Below are 25264 nucleotides of genomic sequence, written 5' to 3' on the forward strand. Positions count from 1 at the left end.
TTCTCAGGACTCTGAGAGAATCCTTCTCAGGACTCTGAGAGAATCCTTCTCAGGACTCTGAGAGAATTAATTACCGAATTTTGTTTTTGAAGCTTTAATAAAGAAAATTGCAAAGCTATTCATGGATATCTTTACTCTTATCTGTCGGATTGAATTGCTGTGTGTACTTTTATTACAAAACTAACGTGATTCGAACTTTTTTCCCAATTTCTATATAATAATTTCCATACAGACCTATACCGTCTTTGGACCACCTACAAATCATCACCAAAATTTCTGAGAATTATACAGAACACTTTTTTATTGCAACGATTGTAAGAAAGATGTCGGACCTTTTTTTTTTTTGTTTTTTGTATCGCCCTAAACCTCACGCATGTGTGCGTGCAGTGATCCAAGAACAAACCGCCACCGGCGGCGGCGACCGATAAAAATAGCAAGCCTAATGGAAACCGAACAGGATAAAAATTAATGGAAGCAACATTATTGAGAGCTCTGTCAGAAACATCTGCCGACCCGGCTGTAACATGAAGCGAAGATTGATTCGGCGGGAAACGGACGTTCGATGTTGACGGGAAATGTTACGGGTCCTGGAAACGGAAATGGAGCTCAGAGGCCTTAAGGTGAAACAGCTTGAAATCCAACTTCAATGTTGCACCTGAACATTGAGGGCACAAATCTCATCACGGAAGCAGCAAAAGTGATATTTTAGCTCTGTGTATTAACAGAAAGCTTGAAATAAGAAAATTGAACTCGTAGGTTTACTAATTCTTTAGTTTAATGCTTTTGAAAGTCGACCATTCTGACGACCATCTTTGATTTCTGAGATGTTTCACCTTATGCGCGTAATCGAAATTCGGTTCATTATTGTTAGAATAGATATCTGCAGCTCAACTAAGTGATGCTCGAAGTTAAACATCTAGTATGATAAACAATTATCAATACTACCAATACTCGCAGTAATTACGTCCACATGGCGCCCAACTTCGGTTCTCAATAGGGCAATAACCTAATCCCCCGTCTTCCCCACTTTATCAGCAGATCTTATCGTATCATGCAAGCTCCTTCTATCGCATTTTTAACGACATTGTTGGTTGTTGTCGACAATTCGCTTAACCCTCATTTACCAACCTGTCAGTAGCTTATCAACAGATGGAGAGAGGAAAAAAGAGAAAGAGACTGATGGTGGCGCTCGCTACAGGTGGTCGATCTTAATACCACTAGACAGCTCTGCGAGAACGACATTGTTATCCGTCAATTAAATCACCCCATCATCGTTTTGGGAATTAGGGTGGAAGTACTCATTTTGGATTCATGAAGGATACTTGTTAATTGGGTTATTAAACTTTTTAAATCATACCACAGCGATCAAAAGTTAGTATCTTTGTATCAATTAGATTTTTTAACTCATACTCGGTAAGTAGGCCTTGACCAGGTGAAACGGTTTTTTTCTCTGCTTGTCATTTTTTTTTCACATTTCAGATTCAAATTACTTCCGAGCTTTGGTTTTCGATTCCGTGGATTTGATTGGAGTATTTCACCGAGTGTTTGTTTCAAGTGTTGCTGTTCTTTCATCCATTCAAGAGTTTTACCTGTTTTTCAAGTTCGCCGTAGAAGTTTGGTTGTTCAAGTTCTTTCTGAAGCTTCGTTTGTTGGGACATCAATAAGTATACGTTTTATATTCCATTCCTTTATTTTACTTTATATATTCCATTTTTGAACATAATATTTTTCCCTCGTTAAGTTTCTGTTATGGAAACTGATGAGGGTGAGGGGGGGTCAAAAGATGGGGATCACTCAAACGAAACCACTTCATTGAATAAACCTTTTAGAGTAAAGGTTTATCCTTCCACTTTTCCTGGACCATTCGTGGTTTATTTTCGTAAAAGAGAAAAACCGATCAACGTTTTATTGATTTCATCCGAAATATACAAAAAATATAAATCGGTTAAAGAAATTAAAAAAATTTCTCTCGACAAGTTGAGAGTAATTTTTGGATCGAGAGACGATGCCAACTCTCTTTTGGAATCCAAATTATTTTTTAATTCCTATCGTGTGTATGCGCCTTGCGATGCATGCGAAATTAATGGAATAATTTATGATGAATTTTTGGATTGTGAAGATGTAAGGAACCATGGTTCAGGAATTTTCAGGAACAAATCCCTTTCTCCTGTCGGAGTTTTGGATTGTGTTCGTTTATCGAAACAGTTTTTTAATGGAAATGACTCCAAGTATATCCATTCAAATTGTATCAAAATTACGTTTTCTGGTTCAGTCCTTCCAGACTTCGTAATGATTGATAATGTAAAATTTCGCGTGAGACTTTACTATCCAAAGCTCATGCATTGCGACAATTGTCTTTTATTTGGGCACACTTCAAGTTTTTGCTCCAATAAGCAAAAATGTTCGAAATGTGGAGAGCAACATTCTTCGTCTGAGTGTAATAAACACTCGGACCTTTGTATCTATTGTAAACAAAAACACAATTCTTTGAAAGATTGTGTTGTTTATATTGATCAACAAACTAAATTTAATCAAAAGTTAAAAAATAAAAATCTTTTGTCGTATGCTGAAGTAATGAAATCCTCAGATAACATTTCTTCATCTAATGCTTTTGATGTTCTACCGGATGATGATGGAGTTGAATCATTTGAACATTTTAATAATTTTGTTTACAAACCTCCTAATAAGAGGAGAAAAACGTCCAATAAAGCTCCTAACAAGCAAAATAATATTTTTGATGAACCTCAACCATCAACTTCTTTTGACACGAATTTTCCTCCTATTAAGGCAACTGTTTCTCACAAAAATATTCCTGGTTTTCAAAGAATTGATTCTGATCCCTTATCCAGGACTAATGATCATAAATCAAACAATATTTCGAATGAACAAAATAACGAAAATTCAAATAATTCAATTTTGAAAATTTTGGAGGAACTTGTTGATTTTTTGGAATTGAGCGACTTTTGGAAAAAAATTATCAAAATGATTTTACCATTTCTGGCCTCTGTTTTGGATAAGTTGAATTCATTTGTTCCCCTCATTGCCTCATTATTCTCATCCTAATGGCTTCAAAGGTTTCCAACAGTTTGAATATTTTACAATGGAATTGCCGTAGTGTTATTCCCAAAATTGATAGATTAAAAGCATTAATATCAAATTTCAATGTAGATATTTTTTGTTTAAATGAAACATGGCTAGGCACATCAAAATTTTTCCGCGTTCCAAATTTTAACATAATAAGAAAAGATAGGGATTCATCATTTGGAGGAGTTTTAATTGGAATTCGTGAGAATCTTGAATTTAAATATTTAGATTTATCTTTTCAATCACAAGTAGAATATCTTGCTGTTTCTATAAGAAAAGATAATTATGAGTTTTCTATTATTTGTTTTTATATTCCTCCAAATGTTAGTTTTTCTCTTCCTCAAATTAAATGTATTATAAACGAAATTCCTTCCCCATTTTATATTTTAGGTGATTTCAATGCACATAATTTTGCCTGGGGTAGTGAGAAAACTGATGGTAGAGGTTCTTTAATTATGGACTTAATCGATGATTTTAATTTGAATATTTTGAATGATGGATCAATTACTAGGATTGCTGTTCCTCCTAATAATCATTCATGTGTTGATTTATCCCTGTGTTCAAACAATTTATCAATGCAATCTACATGGAAAATTATAAATGATCCTAATGGTAGTGATCATTTACCTATTATAATTGGAATACAAATTGCTGAACTCAATAATGTATTTCATGAACCATGTGTTCCTGATCTTTGTAAAAATGTAAATTGGTCGAAATTTTCTGATCTTATATATAGTTCATTAATAAACATTGTACATTCTGATTCTCCTATCGAAAATTATAATATTTTCACAAAATTATTGATTGATTGTTTACGGATTTCTCAGAAGAGAAAATTTGTTTCTGGCACTACTAAAATAAAACGTCCATCGTTTTGGTGGGATGATGAGTGTTCCATTTCTTTAAGAAAAAAATCAGATGCATTCAAATTATTTCGCAGATCTGGCTCCAGAAATCATTATTTATTATACTGTAAAGCTGAAGCACAGTTCACAAGAGTTATAAAATTCAAAAAGAGAAATTATTGGAAAAATTTTGTTGAAAATCTTGATAAAGAAACTTCATTATCCAAATTATGGTCTGTAGCTCGTAATTTAAGAAATTATAAATCTCCTCTTTCTACGGCTTTGGAATATTCGGAAAAATGGATTGACGACTTTTCTTCAAAAATATGTCCAGATTTTGTTCCTCGTTCTGTAAATTTCAAAACAAATTCTTTTAATTACTTTCCTGAACTTTGTAATCCTTTTTCGTTAGCTGAATTTAATATGGCTTTATCAATAACCAAAAATACTTCTCCTGGTATTGATAACATTAAATTTATTGTGTTGAAAAATTTGCCTGATGAAGGAAAACTTCATTTGCTTTCAATTTATAATTCTTTCTTATGTCAAAACATCATTCCTCTTGAATGGCGATACATTAAAGTTATAAGTATTGTGAAGCCTGATAGAGATCCTTCTTTTGCAGATAGTAGAAGACCAATCAGTTTGTTATCATGTTTTCGTAAACTATTTGAACGAATGATTTTAAATCGGCTTGAATTATGGGCTGAAAATAACAACATTTTTCCATCTTCTCAATTTGGTTTTAGAAGAGGTCGTGGTACTCGTGACTGTGTTTCACTTTTGGCTTCACAAATTCAGCTTTCTTTCAATAAAAAGCAGGATGTTGTTTCAACTTTCCTAGATGTTTCTGGAGCATATGATTCTGTTTTGATTGATTTATTGTTCAATAAAATGAATACTTTAAAAATTCCAAATTTGATTTCAAATTTTTTATACAATTTATTTTCTTTCAAAATTATGAATTTTTTTCATAATGGATGTTCCAAAACTATTCGTTATAGTTATTTTGGTCTTCCACAAGGATCTTGCCTAAGTCCTTTTTTGTACAATTTATTCACAAGTGATATTGCTTCCATTATACCTAATGGCTGTTATTTGCTTCAGTTTGCTGATGATAATATGATTTCTATTAGCGGCAAAAACAGAGAGATTATTAGACATTTCATGCAATGTGCTTTAGACAATATTGATATGTGGGCGCATGAGAATGGTTTTTCTTTTTCTGTCCAAAAAACTAAATTTATTGTTTTTACAAGAAAACATTCTTCCACAAGAATAAATTTATATCTCAACGGTCTTGAAATTGAAGAAGTTGATGTATATAAATATCTTGGCATATGGTTTGATTCGAAGTTGAATTGGAACACTCACATTATACACATTCAAAAAGTTTGTGCAAAAAGAATAAATTTTCTTCGAACAATCACAGGTACTTGGTGGGGAGCAGATCCTTCTGATTTAATAACACTTTACAAAACTACTATTCGTTCAGTAATGGAATATGGTTGTTTTACATTTGGTAGTGCTGTACAAACATATTTTGTCAAACTTGAAAAAATACAATTTCGTTGCTTGAGAATTTGTTTAAAACTTATGAATTCAACTCATACTCAATCAATTGAAGTTTTGGCAGGTGTTATTCCACTTAAACTTCGTTTTCAAGAATTGAACTGTAAATTTATGATGAATTGTTTTTCTAACAATCATTCGATTATTAATATTTTAAGGTCTTTATTTGAAATTAATCCCACGAGCAAAATATTAGACTCCTTCAATCATTGTTCTGTTGAAAACATTGTTTCAATTCCATGGAATGCATTTTATAATTCTAATATCAACATTCATACTTATCAACCATTAATCGACTTGTCTCTATTTTACGAATTGAAACAAGTTCCAAAAATTCATCATTCTAATATTTCGAAATTTTTATTTGAGCGGAAATTTACTGAAATCACTCCTGCACAATTTTATTATACAGATGGTTCTTTGATTCATGATGATGCTGGCTTCGGTGTGTACAATTTATTGTCAGCTCACTTTTTTAAATTACAATCTCCCTGTTCTATTTTCATAGCAGAGCTGATTGCCTTATATTTTACGTGCATCTTGATCAAAGATTGTACTCCAAATATATATATTGTTTGTTCTGATAGTTTGAGCTGTCTTCATGCATTGAATACAATCAATTTTAATTTTAAAACTCATCATGTAATATTTATGATTAAAAAAATACTATTTGATCTCAACTCTCAAGGATTCGTCATAAAATTCGTATGGGTCCCGGCTCATTGTAATATTTATGGAAATGAACAGGCTGATTCTTTAGCTAAATTAGGTGTGAATTGTGGCGTAATTTTCAATCGTAATATTTCCCCTTCTGAATATTATTCAAAATTTAAAAAAATATCTCTTTCCAATTGGCAAAATTGTTGGAACTCTAGTGATAAAGGACGTTGGTGCCATTCGATTTGTCCTAAAGCAAGTCACATTCCATGGTTCAAAAATATGTCAGTTAGTAGAAATTTTATTTGTTCATTTTCGAGGTTAATGTCAAATCATTATACTTGCAACAGCCATTTGTATCGTATCAACATCACAGATTCCAATTTGTGCGACTGTGGGAAATCCTATGAAGACATTGATCATATAGTATTTCATTGCGACAAATATATTTCTCCAAGAAACAAATTAATGAACAGCATAACTAATTTTGGTCTCTCAGTTCCTGTGTCTGTGCGTGACATACTTGGTGCAAAATGTTATCCAATTTTAAAATTATTGTTCAATTTCTTGAATGAAATCTCATATTCTGTTTGATTCTTCGTTGTTGCTTTTTTCTTTTCAATTTATTTTCAGATATCAATAAGGTTGTGCTTCGTTCCCTGACTGGTTTTTATTCGACTGAATTGACTGAATTGATGCCCTAATTCCAAACGTAATTGATGTCCCTTTCAAGACAATGGCTCTGTTATGGTTCGTTACCGTGTGAGCCTTTAGTTTAAGTGTGTTTTATAACGTTTTGTGAAAAGATAAAGAGGTTTTGTGCCTCTTTGAGAAAGATTTCCTAGAAGAAATCACTCAAAGGGGTTTTTCCCTCTTTCAAAATTTTTGTTTAAAATAAATAATAATAATAATAATAGATTTTTTAACTTATATTTTTAGTAGTGATAAGGTAGAACATTAAAGAGTTGGCTCTAATGAACTACAATTTGAATCTTTACGAATAATCCAATTTTCCTTCAAAGAACTCAAAAACAAGACTCTTCAAGAGTTCAAACATGGTTTAGAATAGAAAATTAGCTGCCCTACCCTTCTAACTGATAATTGAAGAACTTTTAGAGCCACGTCAAAACGCACCGGCTAGGAATGGAAACGCACCGAGAATCCATTCACCAAATCGAACCTAATTATGAATCATACAAATAGGGAAAGTAAACAACCTCGACAATACAAGTGTAGAACATCGACAGCGTAATTGCGATGGGTTTGGCTCTATCAATGTCTGTATCTATTGAGCGGTTGATTACTCATCGTTGTTTACGGCGTTGGGAAATTGGCTTCATTTCGAATAGAAATAAGAACTATTTTCTAGGCGAACAACAAGTGAGGATTGTTTTAGTACTTTCACAAGTGATGTCAGCGGCTGGCAATGAGCAAACTGGTTATTTCTAAGCAGATGACTTTTGCCCGATCTCAAATGCAGGGAACATGATTAATTTTAGATGGAATTTACGAAAAGTAATCTTTGTATTCGATTTTTTTTTTTCGATATCAGTGAAAAGCAAGGGCGTAGGTCAGAATCCTGCATTGAATCTCTCTGAATCCTGTGTAGGATTCTCTCAGAAACCTGATAAAGATTCCCTCAGAATCCTGAAAACGATTCCCTCAGAGTGCTGAGAAGGATTTTCTCATAGTCCTGAGAAGGATTCTCTCAGAGTCCTGAGAAGGATTCTCTCAGAGTCCTGAGAAGGATTCTCTCAGAGTCCTGAGAAGGATTCTCTCAGAGTCCTGAGAAGGATTCTCTCAGAGTCCTGAGAAGGATTCTCTCAGAGTCCTGAGAAGGATTCTCTCAGAGTCCTGAGAAGGATTCTCTCAGAGTCCTGAGAAGGATTCTCTCAGAGTCCTGAGAAGGATTCTCTCAGAGTCCTGAGGAGGTTTCTCTCAGAGTCCTGAGAAGGATTCTCTCAGAGTCCTGAGAAGGATTCTCTCAGAGTCCTGAGAAGGATTCTCTCAGAGTCCTGAGAAGGATTCTCTCAGAGTCCTGAGAAGGATTCTCTCAGAGTCCTGAGAAGGATTCTCTCAGAGTCCTGAGAAGGATTCTCTCAGAGTCCTGAGAAGGATTCTCTCAGAGTCCTGAGAAGGATTCTCTCAGAGTCCTGAGGAGGTTTCTCTCAGAGTCCTGAGAAGGATTCTCTCAGAATCCTGAGAAGGATTCTCTCAGAATCCTGAGAAGGATCCTTCTCAGGACTCTGAGAGAAACCTCCTCAGGACTCTGAGAGAATCCTTCTCAGGACTCTGAGAGAATCCTTCTCAGGACTCTGAGAGAATCCTTCTCAGGACTCTGAGAGAATCCTTCTCAGGACTCTGAGAGAATCCTTCTCAGGACTCTGAGAGAATCCTTCTCAGGACTCTGAGAGAATCCTTCTCAGGACTCTGAGAGAATCCTTCTCAGGACTCTGAAAGAATCCTTCTCAGGACTCTGAGAGAATCCTTCTCAGGACTCTGAGAGAGTCCTTCTCAGGACTATGAGAAAATCCTTCTCAGCACTCTGAGGGAATCGTTTTCAGGATTCTGAGGGAATCTTTATCAGGTTTCTGAGAGAATCCTACACAGGATTCAGAGAGATTCAATGCAGGATTCTGACCTACGCCCTTGCTTTTCACTGATATCGAAAAAAAAAATCGAATACAAAGATTACTTTTCGTAAATTCCATCTAAAATTAATCATGTTCCCTGCATTTGAGATCGGGCAAAAGTCATCTGCTTAGAAATAACCAGTTTGCTCATTGCCAGCCGCTGACATCACTTGTGAAAGTACTAAAACAATCCTCACTTGTTGTTCGCCTAGAAAATAGTTCTTATTTCTATTCGAAATGAAGCCAATTTCCCAACGCCGTAAACAACGATGAGTAATCAACCGCTCAATAGATACAGACATTGATAGAGCCAAACCCATCGCAATTACGCTGTCGATGTTCTACACTTGTATTGTCGAGGTTGTTTACTTTCCCTATTTGTATGATTCATAATTGGGTTCGATTTGGTGAATGGATTCTCGGTGCGTTTCCATTCCTAGCCGGTGCGTTTTGACGTGGCTCTAAAAGTTCTTCAATTATCAGTTAGAAGGGTAGGGCAGCTAATTTTCTATTCTAAACCATGTTTGAACTCTTGAAGAGTCTTGTTTTTGAGTTCTTTGAAGGAAAATTGGATTATTCGTAAAGATTCAAATTGTAGTTCATTAGAGCCAACTCTTTAATGTTCTACCTTATCACTACTAAAAATATAAGTTAAAAAATCTAATTGATACAAAGATACTAACTTTTGATCGCTGTGGTATGATTTAAAAAGTTTAATAACCCAATTAACAAGTATCCTTCATGAATCCAAAATGAGTACTTCCACCCTAATTCCCAAAACGATGATGGGGCGATTTAATTGACGGATAACAATGTCGTTCTCGCAGAGCTGTCTAGTGGTATTAAGATCGACCACCTGTAGCGAGCGCCACCATCAGTCTCTTTCTCTTTTTTCCTCTCTCCATCTGTTGATAAGCTACTGACAGGTTGGTAAATGAGGGTTAAGCGAATTGTCGACAACAACCAACAATGTCGTTAAAAATGCGATAGAAGGAGCTTGCATGATACGATAAGATCTGCTGATAAAGTGGGGAAGACGGGGGATTAGGTTATTGCCCTATTGAGAACCGAAGTTGGGCGCCATGTGGACGTAATTACTGCGAGTATTGGTAGTATTGATAATTGTTTATCATACTAGATGTTTAACTTCGAGCATCACTTAGTTGAGCTGCAGATATCTATTCTAACAATAATGAACCGAATTTCGATTACGCGCATAAGGTGAAACATCTCAGAAATCAAAGATGGTCGTCAGAATGGTCGACTTTCAAAAGCATTAAACTAAAGAATTAGTAAACCTACGAGTTCAATTTTCTTATTTCAAGCTTTCTGTTAATACACAGAGCTAAAATATCACTTTTGCTGCTTCCGTGATGAGATTTGTGCCCTCAATGTTCAGGTGCAACATTGAAGTTGGATTTCAAGCTGTTTCACCTTAAGGCCTCTGAGCTCCATTTCCGTTTCCAGGACCCGTAACATTTCCCGTCAACATCGAACGTCCGTTTCCCGCCGAATCAATCTTCGCTTCATGTTACAGCCGGGTCGGCAGATGTTTCTGACAGAGCTCTCAATAATGTTGCTTCCATTAATTTTTATCCTGTTCGGTTTCCATTAGGCTTGCTATTTTTATCGGTCGCCGCCGCCGGTGGCGGTTTGTTCTTGGATCACTGCACGCACACATGCGTGAGGTTTAGGGCGATACAAAAAACAAAAAAAAAAAAAAGGTCCGACATCTTTCTTACAATCGTTGCAATAAAAAAGTGTTCTGTATAATTCTCAGAAATTTTGGTGATGATTTGTAGGTGGTCCAAAGACGGTATAGGTCTGTATGGAAATTATTATATAGAAATTGGGAAAAAAGTTCGAATCACGTTAGTTTTGTAATAAAAGTACACACAGCAATTCAATCCGACAGATAAGAGTAAAGATATCCATGAATAGCTTTGCAATTTTCTTTATTAAAGCTTCAAAAACAAAATTCGGTAATTAATTCTAGCATTAACAGGGATATAATTGTTCAACCGGCGTTAGACATATTATTGAGGTTCCCTCATATAAATTTCCATAAAAACATTCAACGTCTTTGGCTCCTTTTCAATACCCACGAAGGATTGTTAGAAAGATATATGAGAGATAGAATTTTGATACCTTTTTGTATTTCGAACCGCCCTAGTGGGGATGCTGTGTAAGTTGGTCCGGTAGTTTACTGTACCTTTCGCCCAAGGGAGATGTGACATAAAAATAACTCCGACCGAAATTAACCGGTTGTTGGTTATGGTTGGGTTGCGTAGGCGATTGCCGATGAGGATGTCGATTTAGACGTCCTTCGTAAATTGCTACTTCAGCTTCTCTATGGGTGGACAGTTACTTTTTTTTCGCGTTTGAATAGGTGATGTTGCTTCCGGGAATGTTTCATCCCTGTAGGAACTGGGTTTTATCCTGAGTTTCTTTGTCTTTTATCGAAGCTTAAATGTGGAGTGACACATAATGCCAAATGACAATTATCGATAAGTGGAGGTATCGAGAGCTCATACTTTTCTAGATTCCAACCAATATAATTTCATTACTACCTCAGAAAAGTAAAAATAGTATGGAACAAGCTCACCAGTGAAATCCAAAAGAGCTCATTTCATCAGGTTACACCTTTTATTTCACAACATAATCGTAGAGTTGATGAATTCTCGTGTCATCCATTATCCACGTAATTCTAGAGTTTTTCTCCAGGAAATTTTCCAGGAAAAAAATAAAAAAAGAACAGTTAAGAAATCAGTTTACGAATTACCTTAGAAATTATCACTGATAGAACTTCTAAAATTCTCACTGATATAACTTCTAATATTGAGCATGAGCATGAGCATGATTGACCGCCCGCAGTTGCTACTCCGTTATTGCAAGAACAGCTGTACTTACACAGGGTACCAACAGATGCTACTCAGGATCAGTAACATCTTCAATGTGTAAGTACTGGTGCTCTCATTATTATAGCAAACAATACCGGCGCCGGCTGCGTCCGAATGCAGATCAATTTGGGAATAGGAGAGAAATGTTGACGTGTTACTTGCTTTATGGAAGCCGACTCCTCGGCACTTCCACAAGAAAACACTGGGAGTTTGGATATGGGAAAGAATTCGTTTTGGTAAACGATAGAGATATATTTTTAAATGAATACGTGAACATATACACGAATGATCGATACCGATAGTGCGATTACTAAGCGAACCGGACACGATCTGAATTCCGTCGCTCACCCACAAAGGAGCATGCAACAGATTCAACGGATCATACACTACTGACGCGTCGATTCTTTTTTCACCTGCACTTTGTTTTTGTTTTTTCTTCCGAAAAACGCGATCCGGACACAATTTATCCGGATTCCGTCGCTCGCCCTCAAAGGAGCATGCAACAGATTCAACGGATCAAACACTACTGACGCGTCGATACTTTTTTTCACCCGCACACTTTGTTTCGTTTTTTTCTTCCGAAAAACGCGATCCGGACACAATTTATCCGGATTCCGTCGCTCGCCCTCAAAGGAGCATGCAACAGATTCAACGGATCAAACACTACTCTATCACTGATATAACTTCTAATATTGCTTCTTAAACATTGACATTTGGATATCCTCAAAACATACCCCAGAAATCAGAATATGATGAAGAAGTTTTCTAAAGATCCGTTCGAAAATTCATCTAGATATTTCGGAAGAAGTTCTTTCCAAAAAATAAATGGATTTACTTTATGAATTGGGATTCGGAGAGAATCCTACTCAGGATTTGGAGTGGATCCTACTTAGGATGCAGAGGAGAGAATCCTACTCAAGATTCAAAGAGAATCCTCCTCAGAATTCTGAGAGAATCCTCCTTATTATTCTGAGCGAATCCTCCTCAGGATTCTGAGTGAATCCTCCTTAAGTTTCCTAGCGAATACTCCTCAGGATTCTGAAAGAATCCTCCTCAGAATTCTGAGAGAATCCTTCTCAGGATTCTGAGAGAATACTCCTAAAGATTCTGAGAGAATCCGCAGGATTATGTGAGAGTTCTGTTCAGCAATATAAGAGAATCCTAGTTAGATTCAAAGAGAATCCTCCTCAGAATTCTGAGAGAATCCTCCTTATTATTCTGAGCGAATCCTCCTCAGGATTCTGAGTGAATCCTCCTTAAGTTTTCTAGCGAATCGTCCTCAGGATTCTGAGAGAATCGTCCTCAGGATTCTGAGTGAATCCTCCTCAGGATTCTGAGTGAATCCTCCTCAGGATTCTGAATGAATCCTCCTCAGGAGTATGAAAGAATCTTCCTCAGGATTCTGAGTGAATCCTCCCTAGGATTCTGAGAGAATCCTCCTCAGGATTCTGAGAGAATCCTCCTCAGAATTCTGAGAGAATCCTCCTCAGAATTCTGAGAGAATCCTCCTCAGGATTCTGAGAGAATCCTCCTCAGGATTCTGAGAGAATCCTTCTCAGGATTCTGAGAGAATCCTTCTCAGGATTCTGAGAGAATCCTTCTCAGGATTCTGAGAGAATCCTTCTCAGGATTCTGAGAGAATCCTTCTCAGGATTCTGAGAGAATCCTCCTCAGGATTCTGAGAGAATCCTTCTCAGAATTCTGAGAGAATCCTTCTCAGGATTCTGAGAGAATCCTTCTCAGGATTCTGAGAGAATACTTCTCATGATTCTGAGAGAACACTTCTCAGGATTCTGAGAGAATACTTCTCAGGAGTCTGAAAGAATCCTTCTCAGGATTCTGAGAAAATCCTTCTCAGGAGTCTGAGAGAATCCTTCTCAGGATTCCGAGAGAATCCTTCTCAGGATTCTGAGAGAATCCTTCTTAGAATCTGAGAGAATCCTTCTTAGGAGTCTGAGAGAATTCTTCTCAGGAGTCTGAGAGAATTCTTCTCAGGATTCTGAGAGAATCCTTCTCAGGATTCTGAGAGAATCCTTCTCAGGATCCTGAGAGAATCCTGAGAATTCTGAGAGAATCCTTCTCAGGATTCTGAGAGAATCCTTCTCAGGATTCGGAGAGAATCCTTCTCAGGATCCTGAGAGAATCCAACTAAGAATTCTGAGAGAAACCTCCTCAGAATTCTGAGAGAATCCTCAGGATTCTGAGAGAATCCCACTCAGGATTCTGAGATAATCCTCCTCAGAATTCTGAGAGAATCCTACTCAGGATTCTGAGAGAATTCTGAGAGATCCTACTCAGGATTCTGAGAATCCTACTCAGGATTCTGAGAGAATCCTACTCAGGATTCTGAGAGAATCCTACTCAAGATTCTGAGAGAATCCTACTCAGGATTCTGAGAGAATCTTTCTCAGAATTCTAAGAGAATCCTCCTCAGGATTCTAAGAGAATCCTTCTCAGGATCCTGAGAGAATCCTTCTCAGGATCCTGAGAGAATCCTGAGAATTCTGAGAGAATCCTTCTCAGGATTCTGAGAGAATCCTTCTCAGGATTCTGAGAGAATCCTTTCCTTCTCAGGATTCTGAGAGAATCCTTCTCAGGATTCTGAGAGAATCCTTCTCAGGATTCTGAGAGAATCCTTCTCAGGATTCTGAGAGAATCCTTCTCAGGATTCTGAGAGAATCCTTCTCAGGATTCTGAGAGAATCCTTCTCAGGATTCTGAGAGAATCCTTCTCAGGATTCTGAGAGAATCCTTCTCAGGATTCTGAGAGAATCCTTCTCAGGATTCTGAGAGAATCCTTCTCAGGATTCTGAGAGAATCCTTCTCAGGATTCTGAGAGAATCCTTCTCAGGATTCTGAGAGAATCCTTCTCAGGATTCTGAGAGAATCCTTCTCAGGATTCTGAGAGAATCCTTCTCAGGATTCTGAGAGAATCCTTCTCAGGATTCTGAGAGAATCCTTCTCAGGATTCTGAGAGAATCCTTCTCAGGATTCTGAGAGAATCCTTCTCAGGATCCTGAGAGAATCCAACTAAGAATTCTGAGAGAAACCTCCTCAGAATTCTGAGAGAATCCTCAGGATTCTGAGAGAATCCTCCTCAGGATTCTGAGAGAAACCTCCTCAGAATTCGGAGAGAATCCTCAGGATTCTGAGAAAATCCTCCTCAGGATTCTGAGAGAATCCTCCTCAGGAATATGAGAGAATCCTCCTCAGGATTCTGAGAGAATCTTCCTCAGGATTCTGAGAGAATCCTCCTCAGGAATCTGAGAGAATCCTTTTCAGAATTCTGAGAGAATCCTCTTCAGGATTTTGAGAGAATCCTCCTCAGGATTCTGAGAGAAACCTCCTCAGGATTCTGAGAGAAACCTCCTCAGGATTCTGAGAGAAACCTCCTCAGGATTCTGAGAGAATCCTCCTCTGGCTTCTGAGAGAATCCTTCTCAGGATTCTATGAAAATCTTTAACAGGATTCTACGAGAATCCTCCTTTGGATTCGGAGAAAATCCTCCTTAGGATTCTGAGAGAATCCTCCTTAGGGTTTTTTTAAGGTTATCAGAAGCTAAAACATCAATTAACCCTTCTACCGGATGCTTCATTTTTTACCGCTTAAAAAATATTCAAATCGCGATAACTTTTTTGTTTCTCGATATGTTTGAACCATTTTCTCACAAGCTCTCAAAAAACTCATCTTGTTTCAGAATATGTGTCGATATTGATGATTGGTCATCTGGATCCGCAGATATTCCAAAATTCCTTGGGGAGCGATGCGTAGCTATAACCCTCGTAAATATCTCAGGCTACAAATTATTTATTGTATTCGGATTTTCACTCTTCGGAATGATACATTAATGCGAGTATGTTGTGAAAAAATGAAGCAATTTGGTGCAGCCGTCTTTGAGTAATGATGATCTATGTTTCTGGTACCACACTGGACAAATAAAGATCTTGAAAACTTTAAAAAACCTAATTTCGTAATATTCAGATTTCTCCAAAAATACTAAACCAATTTGTACGATTTTTTCAGGATAGCTCCTTATTACCTGGCATTGTATAGTAATGTTTTTTTTGATAAATTGACCAAAAACAAAATGGCCGCCAAAGACATTTTATATGGATAATGGCGGTCCCCCAAGGAACGTCGGAATATCTTCAAAACTAGATCACCAATGATTATTATCGACACGGATTCCTAGATAGAAGAGTTTTTTAATATCTTGTGAAAAAATTGTGCAAAAATATCGAGAAACAAAAAAGTTATCGCGTTTTGAACATTTTTTAGCGGTAAAAAATGAAGCTGCCGGTAGAGGGTTAATTAAATAACTATTAAAGTAAACTTATCGAGAAAAATGGGTTGTTACCGTGTTGATGCCGGTCTTAATTCACCAACAAATATTAATTGGACAACTTTTGAGCTTAAAAAGTGTAGAAGACGTCATTTTGCTAAGATGAATATTTTTGAAATCCATTGTGATTTTCTGCGCTTTTACTGAAGCTTGCAAGCTAGAAAAATAATCTTTTCATGTTGGGTCACGAGGAAGACACTTAACGATCAACGCTCCGTCATCGTAATCATCGTCGTCATCAAAACTTCAAAAGCAGTTTTTCTGTTCAAAACTAAAAATTAGTCGATGAAAATGTGTTCACTGTGTTTCGGTTGGAGAATAGAATACAGTGAACACATTTTCATGTAAATTTTCTTGATTTTGAACGAAAAAACTGCTTTTGAAAATTCTGAAATCAATGACGGATCCTGTCCCCTTAACAACAGAGTGGGTCGCGCACTTTAAAAGTTTGGGAACCTATGGCTTAGGAGCTTTCTTAGATCGGGTCTAACAAGCAAGCTCGTGGCCAATAGGGGTTGTAGAGAGAGGGTGCTGAAATCCACCAATGTCGGACGTACGTAGTTTATGAAAAACTTTTCTGTTGTTCGAGCATTTGCGAAAAAATAGAGCAGAATTGTGAATCAGCCTATATGAAATTGTTTGGGCCCAGATAGCCGTAGCGGTAAACGCGCAGCTATTCAGCAAGACCAAACTGAGGGTCGTGGGTTCGAATCCCACCGATCGAGGATCTTTTCGGGTTGGAAATTTTCTCGACTTCCCAGGGCGTAGAGTATCTTCGTACCTGACACACGATATACGCATGCAAAAATGGTCATTGGCATAGTAAGCTCTCAGTTAATAACTGTGGAAGTGCTCATAAGAACACTAAGCTGACAAGCAGGCTCTGTCGCAGTGGGGACGTAACGCCAGAAAGAAGAAGAAGAAATTGTTTGTGGAGCGCAGTAATGCCCTTCTAACCATTCAAGCATTCTACCATTCTCGTTAGAGCACTTCTGCTTCGTAATAACCGAAAGTAGTTTCACAGGATATCACTTCTTGGCAAAAGCTTTCTAGCACAAAACGTTCAGTACTAGGCCGTACATTTCCATTCATTTTTTTTGTTCTTCCCACTCTCGAAACTATCTCATATAGGCCAACAACCTAGTAAACACAGCTGATGTATACAATTTTTGGCACATTTTGGCACACATATTTCACTTTTCATTGCCACCAGTTTGTTTTCGCAGAATAATGTGAACATTTTCAGCAAAATAACAGTGATACATATTTGAATAACTCATCCTCTTTTTCTCTCTCTGTCTTTTTATATTCCTATGCTCGTCCCAACATTCTGCACTATCATCATATTGGCAAACATCGCGTGGTGTGGAATTCAACCAACCGACATCATCATCATCATTGCAACAACAACAACTTCAACCTCTACAACATCCCACCCTCTGCACAACTCATCCACGATGCAAACTACTAACAAACAGAATGTCATAAGCCACTGGATGCCAGGATCCGAATGTTCTATCCCATGAAGATGACTCGGCAGGCAAAGCGCTGCCTGAAAATTGAATCGATTTAGTGTAAAACAAACAGTCATTTGACCGGATTCAAGACGATATCGAAGCAAAAAATCAAAATAACGCCAGACAGTAACCTCGTGGCGGAAACTGTGCACTGTGAATCGAACCCGGACCGAATCGTGGCAGCTGTATCATTGTCTTCGTCGTCCGACGCCCCAACCCACAGGAAGTCGACCAGCACTTTGGCAAGGATTCGTCCATGCACTGAGGCATCCACTGACGGAAGTGCGGCTGCAGCTTCAGAAAATAACCGTTGCTGTTCCGGTGCCGGTGGGTGTACCAAGTGTTGCTGCTGCTGTTGTTGCGGTGGCTGTTGTGAGGGCAACAAGCGGCAACGACAACAACAACAACAACAACTGCAACAGTTGCAACGACGAAGCAGTGATCCTCCAGGCTGTCGACAGAAGCGCCAGCAGCAACGGTCGGCTTCGTCTTCGTCGGTTGGGGTGGTCGTTCCGGCCACAGTAGTCAGTGTCAGCACCCGTAAATCCTGTTGCGGTGGCGCTGGAAGGCAACAGCGGAGGACCCGCAGTGGCAACGGTACCGGCACGGGTACTATGGAGACAACCCATCTGGTGACGGAGTTTATTACGCACACCGGAGCCAACACGCAGGACGCCGTCAGCTGTCTGAAGTCGTGGGAGTGGGATCTCAAGAAGGCGCTCATCGACTATAATGGTAGGGATGGATGTTGACTTGACTGCTTTTATCCTTTACCCTTTGTTGTAGGTGTATTCAGGTTATATTCCTTCTAGAAGAGTTGTTAATATATTTAGGAGTTTTCTAGTAGAAACAGAGACTTACGATTTTGCTACTGTTCAATAGGCTTTCATTTATCCAACTAGGCTAGTGATACCAAACCAGAAATGGATAATGCATCACGAATTCATTTTCTTTTATACTTGAAATGATATTGCCTTTAGTATTATCTCTGCTTCATTACTTATTTTTCCAATCCCGAACAGTGATGAATCCATAGTTCTTGACATTTAGAACACTTGAAGTTTACCCCCCCATTTTTTTTGCCTTACGAACATTCAATCATCTTTCAATGTAAACTAAAGTAGATGTACTGGTGCACAGAAATCGTTCAGTTAATTCAGTAGCACTCTTAAACGTGATTTTTGTGGAATGGTGTCTTCGGACGAAAATTTTCTAAAAATATAGCGCATATATAGGCGGAAAATGTTAGTTCGTAACTTTGCCGCAGGCAGCGCTGTAAAACTAAACTTTCTGGAATGACGGTCTTTAATTTTGATATCTTTGGCAAAGTTGTAAATACATAACTTTGCCAAATACACCGAGTCGGTATCTAGTCGCATTTCCAAAATATGGAGGTATTTTTTAAACGATTTCCCAAAAACGTTTTTCTCGAATATTTTGAAAAAATATTGAAAGCTTTCGTATGACGTATTAAGAGCATTCAAAAGTCGATTGATTGTTTAAAAAATGTTTCTTACCGCCACTGTTACATCTTCTCTACAGCTGTAATTGAGAAACATTAAGCAATATTTGATAACTGACAGCTTTTGTACAATGGCTTCACAGCCTGTTAATCGCAAGTTAGTCCCATCTGCATTTTCGTCAAAATTGAGTGGAGTTCAGTTTTCAACATCTCTTCCAACGCTTTTTAGCTACACTAATCAAATAATATAATTTGTTGTTGGAAAAAACAGCAAGTCAAATTGTCCCATAGCGAAAAGACAAACTTGCGCAGCGTGGAACACAAAAATGTAACTTGATTTGATCATCTTTATATTTTTCTCGGAAAGATATCGTAATGAAAAGCAAGTTGTGAAAGTTTCATTAAGATTGGAACATCTTCCAATTCTCTGAAATTTTTTGAATATTCGTATGGAAAATGAGTTTGAAAACTTCACAGTCCATTTTCTCAATGCCTACTTTTTACAGATGGGACTGACTTGCGATTCACGGCAGTTCAGCAGGTTAAAAAAATCGTCGAAGTTTTGCACAAATGTACTCTTTTTGATTTTTCGTCACACGTGTTTTCCAGCCAGCCGTCTGTGCGTCTTAATAACATTTTTGAACGATCTTTTTTCTGGCATTACGTCTCCCAGTTGAGAGCCTGCTTCTTAGCTTAGTGTTCTTATGAGCATTAACTAAGAACTTTTTTTGTCGATTGGCCGTTTTTGCATTTGTCTATATCTCGTGGCAGGTACGAAGATACTCTATGCAGGGAAGTCGAGATAATGCCCTTCTAAAAGATCCTCGAACGGCGGGATTCGAACCCTCGACCCTCAGTTTGGTCTTGCCAAATAGCTGCGCGTTAACCCTCAAAGCCCCGGGACAGACCTTTTATTTTCAATAGACTTGTACTCGCAGAAAACCGAAAATAAGTATTCCCTACACACTTAAATTATTTTACGAATTCCTGTGAAATCTCAACAGCTGAACAGTTCGGTGAAATAAATTAACGGAGTACGGTAATTTTTTACAGTATTCGGTAAAAATTCATTCCGACGAAATTACGGTGTTTTATTTAACTGAACTGTTTAGCTGTTGAGATTACGGTGAAATTCATAGATTTCCGTTAAAATGAGCTTAGTGTGTAGTCAATTTTTTTACAACTTTAACAACAAAACCAATGTTTAACAATAGATTTTTACTTTTTTTAGACTTTAAGTAACGCACCAAGGTAAGAATACATCATTTGGTGTTTTTTCTTGCATAGGACGAAAGCCGGAACCTGGTTCCGGAAGTTCTTTCCGGCTTGAAGCCGAGGCCAAGGAACACATGTAAATTTAACCCGAAGCAACATATGCGGCTGCTTGAACGTCATGAAATCATCTCAGAGAGCCAATGCAAGACATCAACTCCTATTATTGACAATTTTACCAAATGGACAAGGCTGGGTTTTAAGGTCACTTCCGGTGAACCAAGAGACAAATATGGATGGAGATCAAAACTAGGCATGCGACTACTCAAACTTCATGAAACATCCTCAGCGTTGCTGTTAGAACATGCGTCTTGCCTATATGGACACTTCGGCCAGATTACCAAACATTGCCCGGATTCCAAGGTCATTCCAGTGAATCTGAAGACCAACTAAATCATAGGCAAAACAAGACATGGAACCGCTGAAACTTCATGAAATATCATCTGCGTAGCTGTAAGAAAATGCCTCTTGCCTGTATGGACACATGGGCCAGACAACCAGACAATGACCGGATTTTAAGCTCACATCCAGTGAATTAGGAACAAATATAATAATTGGCAAAACTAGGCATGCGACCGGTCAAATTTCATAAAATAACCTCAGCGTTGCTATAAGAACATGCTTTTGTTTGTATTGATATTTCGGCCAGAGGTAGGTCACTTCTGGTGATTCAGGTCACTTGTGATGATTCAGGAAACAAACATGAACAATAGTTAAAACTAGGAATGCGATCGCTCAAACTTCTTGAAATATGTTGTTGTAAAAACATACTTCTTGTATAAATCGATACTTCAAGCAGATAACCAGAAAATGAGTGGATTCTGAGGTCATTTCCGGTGAAGGAGACAACCAATATGTTCTTACAGAAGTTATGAGGATAATTCATGAAGTTGATTGAGTAGTCGCATGTCCAGTTTTACTTTATTTATGTTTGTCTCCTAGTTCACCGGAAGTGACCTCAAAATCCGGTCATTATCTGGTAATCTGGCCGATGTGTCCATACAGGCAAGAGGCATTTTCTTACAGCTACGCAGATGTTATTTCATGAAGTTTCAGCGGTCCCATGTCTTGTTTTGCCTGTGATTTAGATGGTCTCCAGATTCACCGCAATGACCTTAGAATCCGGGCAATCTTTGGTAATCTGACCGAAGTGTCGAACGCAAGAAGCATGTTCTAACAGCAACGTTGAGAATGTTTCATGAAGTTTGAGTAGTCGCATGCCTAGTTTTGAGGTTCATCCATGTTTGTCTCCTGGTTCACCGGAAGTGACCCCACAGCCCAGCCTTGGCCATATAGTAAAATTGACAATATTGAGAGTAGATGTCTTGCATTGGCTCTCTGAGATGATTTCATGACGTTCAAGTAGCCGCATTGTTGCTTATGGTCAAACTTACATGTGTTCCTTGACTTCGGTTCCTACCCCCGTACTCATGTTGCGTACACTAGAGCAGCGAGCTTGATTTGGCGCACGAGGGTCATCTACACTTAATACCTTTAGGGTCGTTGGGGGACCACTTAGCGTCCACGTACGGACTTCAAATTTTTACCTGATTTTTTTCTTACCAAAACGAGCACTTTACAATGATGAACTTATAACATTTCGCATTTTTGAAGAATAAGGGACGGCCTAGCCCCTATTTTTTCTTGTATTCTTAAGTTCATTTTGATTTTTCCATTAAAAAAATCCAGAATATCAGCCCAAGGATTATTAGCATTCCTCCAGAAAATATTGCTGGATGTTACTAAAGGTTTCGTTTGGTATTGTTTTCATTTTTTTCGACGATTTATAGTAAGTATCCTTCTAGACATCAAAGAACCAGAAGTTCACTCTGAAGATCCTTGCAGGAATTCTCCTCCTTCGAAAAACTACACAAGGAGTTTCATCTGAATTTACTTTAAGATTCCTTTCGAAATACCTACCGGTTTGTTTTTAAGGGATTTGTTCTAAAACTTGTAACAAAATGTTCTATACGATTCCCAGAAGGATTTCATGGGACACATGGATAAATTCCTTGAAGATTATTCGAATAATCCTGGAAGAATCTAAAAGAAATCTGTGAAATAAGGTATGGAAGAATCTGCAATAATTAAGAAAAGGAATAATTCCTGCAATAACTCACCATGAAATTTCTCGAGAAATATCTAGAACAATCTCTGGAGAAATTTCTAATAAAATCGTTTGGGTTATATGCAGAGATATACTTAGAAAAAAGGCTGGTTGAATTCTTAAAGAAGTTCTCAAAGAAAAACTTGAGGAAATCCATGGAAAATTGAGCCTTTCTTTTGAAAATCCATAATCATTCCTAGAGGACTGGTGACTTCATTGAGAAATTTATTTAACTGTCTTAGAAACTGTTAGGAAATATCATGAATTCACGAAGTTATTCTGAATGAAAATCTTGGAGGAATTCTTTGGGGAATCACTGAATTATTGAGTGAATTTCTGATGAATTTTCTGGAGAAAATCGGGAAATCGAGGTTAGTAATCTAATTCTTGCTACCGATTCTGCTTACTAAACAGAAGGTCATGAGTTCAATTCATGCCCGCCCCCTACACAAACTCGCCCGATGTAGTCCAAACGTTCTCATAGTAAGTAGCATTGGAAAGACTTCTCCGGCATTCAACAACATATTTTCAAAGTACTCAAGAAGCCTCCTTAGTGATTTCATTGCAGGTTCTCTCAAGTAATCCTGCAAGAGTTTCTCTATGCAAACCAACGGGGTTTTCAAGGACTTGCTTCGAAAATATTGCGGAACAAATTTTTGTCTCAAGCACCAAAATACCGTTTGTCCTCCCTTAATTGTGCTCGCTGAATTTATTGTCGATTTCAAAAATGTCATAGCATGTCTGGTTTTTGAGATATTGATTGTTGAAATTGTTGTTCATATATCGATTTCAGTCAGCGTGCATGCAAGTTTACCGACTGTTAGCTAATTTTTGTGCCTAAGGCTAAGTACCCCGTCATTCGTTTAGGCAAAACTCGTTTTGTTCAAGTTGCTGAAGCTCGTTGGTTAAAACTGCGGAACACTTCTGAAAGATGAACAGATTAAAACAAAAATTTGTTGGAAAAGTGATATTATAAATAATAACCTTTTTTGTTTTTGTACCTAATTGATTGACATATCTCTATGTTATGCATCTGTAAAACCTTATCTGTAAACCTTAATTTTCCCATATGATAACATTTTCTTGTGGAAAATGAATAGACACCCTGGTTAGGCATTCTAATACCGTTAAGCATGTTCAAATAGTTTCAATGACATACTGAAATTATTTACCGCAACATTCTACGCAATAACTTTTTGTATACGCTCAAGCACTATCAAGCATTACGGAGCCAATTTCTACATGTAATCAAATTATGTTTTCTAGCACAATATTCTAGTCTTGCAGACCTATGAACTCACGGTTCCATACATTGTGTATGGAAGTGCAATTATACTTTCGTACTTTGAGTTTTAGGTTACGGGTAGCTTTTTGTCATACTTTGTTGAGTCATTCATTATCAGAAGTAATGTTAATGTTAATTTCTCAGACACAGTTTGTGATCGATTAATATTAAAGCTAAAAATTGTGTTGTGCTGCATTTTTGTTCCGAAATGAAATTGATCTTTTATTTCTTTCAAGATAAAAAACTTTGCAGAGTTTCTTGAGCTATTGTAGTATAATTTCCGAATTTAAGAGAACATTGTAAGAGCTATTTCATTCAATATTTTAATCCTAAAATCATCTTGCTTTACTCAACGAGCTCTTACTTTGGGATACACCCTACGGGTTATGTTATAGATTGCAGTAGCTTATCCCTCCATTAGCTGTCAATTGGCAATCACTCAGTTTCCAGAGATAACTGCCAACACTGCCCCAGTTGTCCCGCGACTGTGCAGGATCAGAGCGTCCTCTTTCTCATCCACGCATTCGGATTGGTAAGACGTGCATCATCGCTACGGAGACGAAAAAACAACGCGAATGTTGGGAAGTCCTCTTGGACCTAATTAACGGATTTCCACACTTACGTCCCAAATTGGAACAAAGCTTGCTTCTCAGCTTTCGAACACTTCCACTGAGGGCTTTCTTTGTCAATTGGCCATTTTAGCATGTGTATCGTTTGGCAGGCAGAAATATACTACACTACCAGTCATAAATACAGACTCACTAAAATAAGTATTGCAATACCCAGTTGAGTATTGAATAACCTCCCAAAAAGTTTAGCATCACCTCAAAATAGGTAGATTTACGTTGCTATATCTCGAGATCCTTATGATATGCTAAGAACCAATCTTCAGCAAAGTTGTTCAGCGGATCAAGGACATCCGGAAGGCAAACTGTTTGGTTCACAATTTTGCTGTTAGGTGGCATGTAAAATTGAAATTTTGAGGCAAGTTCTATCTTATGATCCACATGAGATAGAAAGATCGAAAAGTTTTTCAGAAGGTCAAGGACATCCGAAAAGCAAACGGTTTGGTTTGAAATGTTGCCGATAGGTGGTGCTTGTGAGCATGTAAAATTAAGCATGCCAAACTTGTTCTACCTTGTGATCCACAAGAGATAGAAAGCTTGAGTGTTCGGGAAAGTTGTTCAGAGTGTAATGGACATCCGGAAAGCAGAACATTTAATTAAAAAAATTGGGTGAGCAACCAAAATTAAGGATTTCAAGCGAGATTATATTGAAAATTGGATTCCTGAATGTCCAATGATTTATGTTTGGAAGACATGAATCACTGGAAAATGCCGTTAAACAAAAATGAATAACATAAAACTCGAAATGAATCAGACTTGAATTACTTGAATATAAAGTAATTCAGACCTGAATCACGTGACTATCAAGTAATTTTTATTTATACAGTGAATCAGACCTGATGCACTTGAATACGCAATGAATTCGACACGATTTATTGGAAGTGGAGCGAATCTATCATGAATCACTTGACTTCAGGTGAAGAATCAGCCTTGTCAATGTGCTACAATTCACCTTAATAA

The 25264-nt window shown here is 37.6% G+C and overlaps 1 protein-coding gene across 10 annotated transcripts in view; it reads left to right on the top strand.

The window, feature by feature from the left end:
• LOC5567349 (OTU domain-containing protein 7B) overlaps positions 1–25264 on the top strand; it is a 96491-nt gene that overhangs the window by 48446 nt on the left and 22781 nt on the right. For 7 of the 10 annotated variants that reach the window (XM_021852488.1, XM_021852496.1, XM_021852490.1 and 4 more), the window contains exon 3: positions 17514–18287. The exons of the other annotated variants lie outside the window; for them this stretch is intronic. In XM_021852488.1, coding sequence (XP_021708180.1) covers positions 18167–18287 — 121 coding nt within the window. In that variant the 5' untranslated portion in view covers positions 17514–18166. The remainder of the gene's footprint in view (positions 1–17513; positions 18288–25264) is intronic. 10 annotated transcript variants of the gene reach the window in all.

The sequence above is a fragment of the Aedes aegypti genome, chromosome 3 (assembly GCF_002204515.2).
Source record: "Aedes aegypti strain LVP_AGWG chromosome 3, AaegL5.0 Primary Assembly, whole genome shotgun sequence".
NCBI classification, from domain to species: Eukaryota; Metazoa; Arthropoda; class Insecta; order Diptera; family Culicidae; genus Aedes; species Aedes aegypti.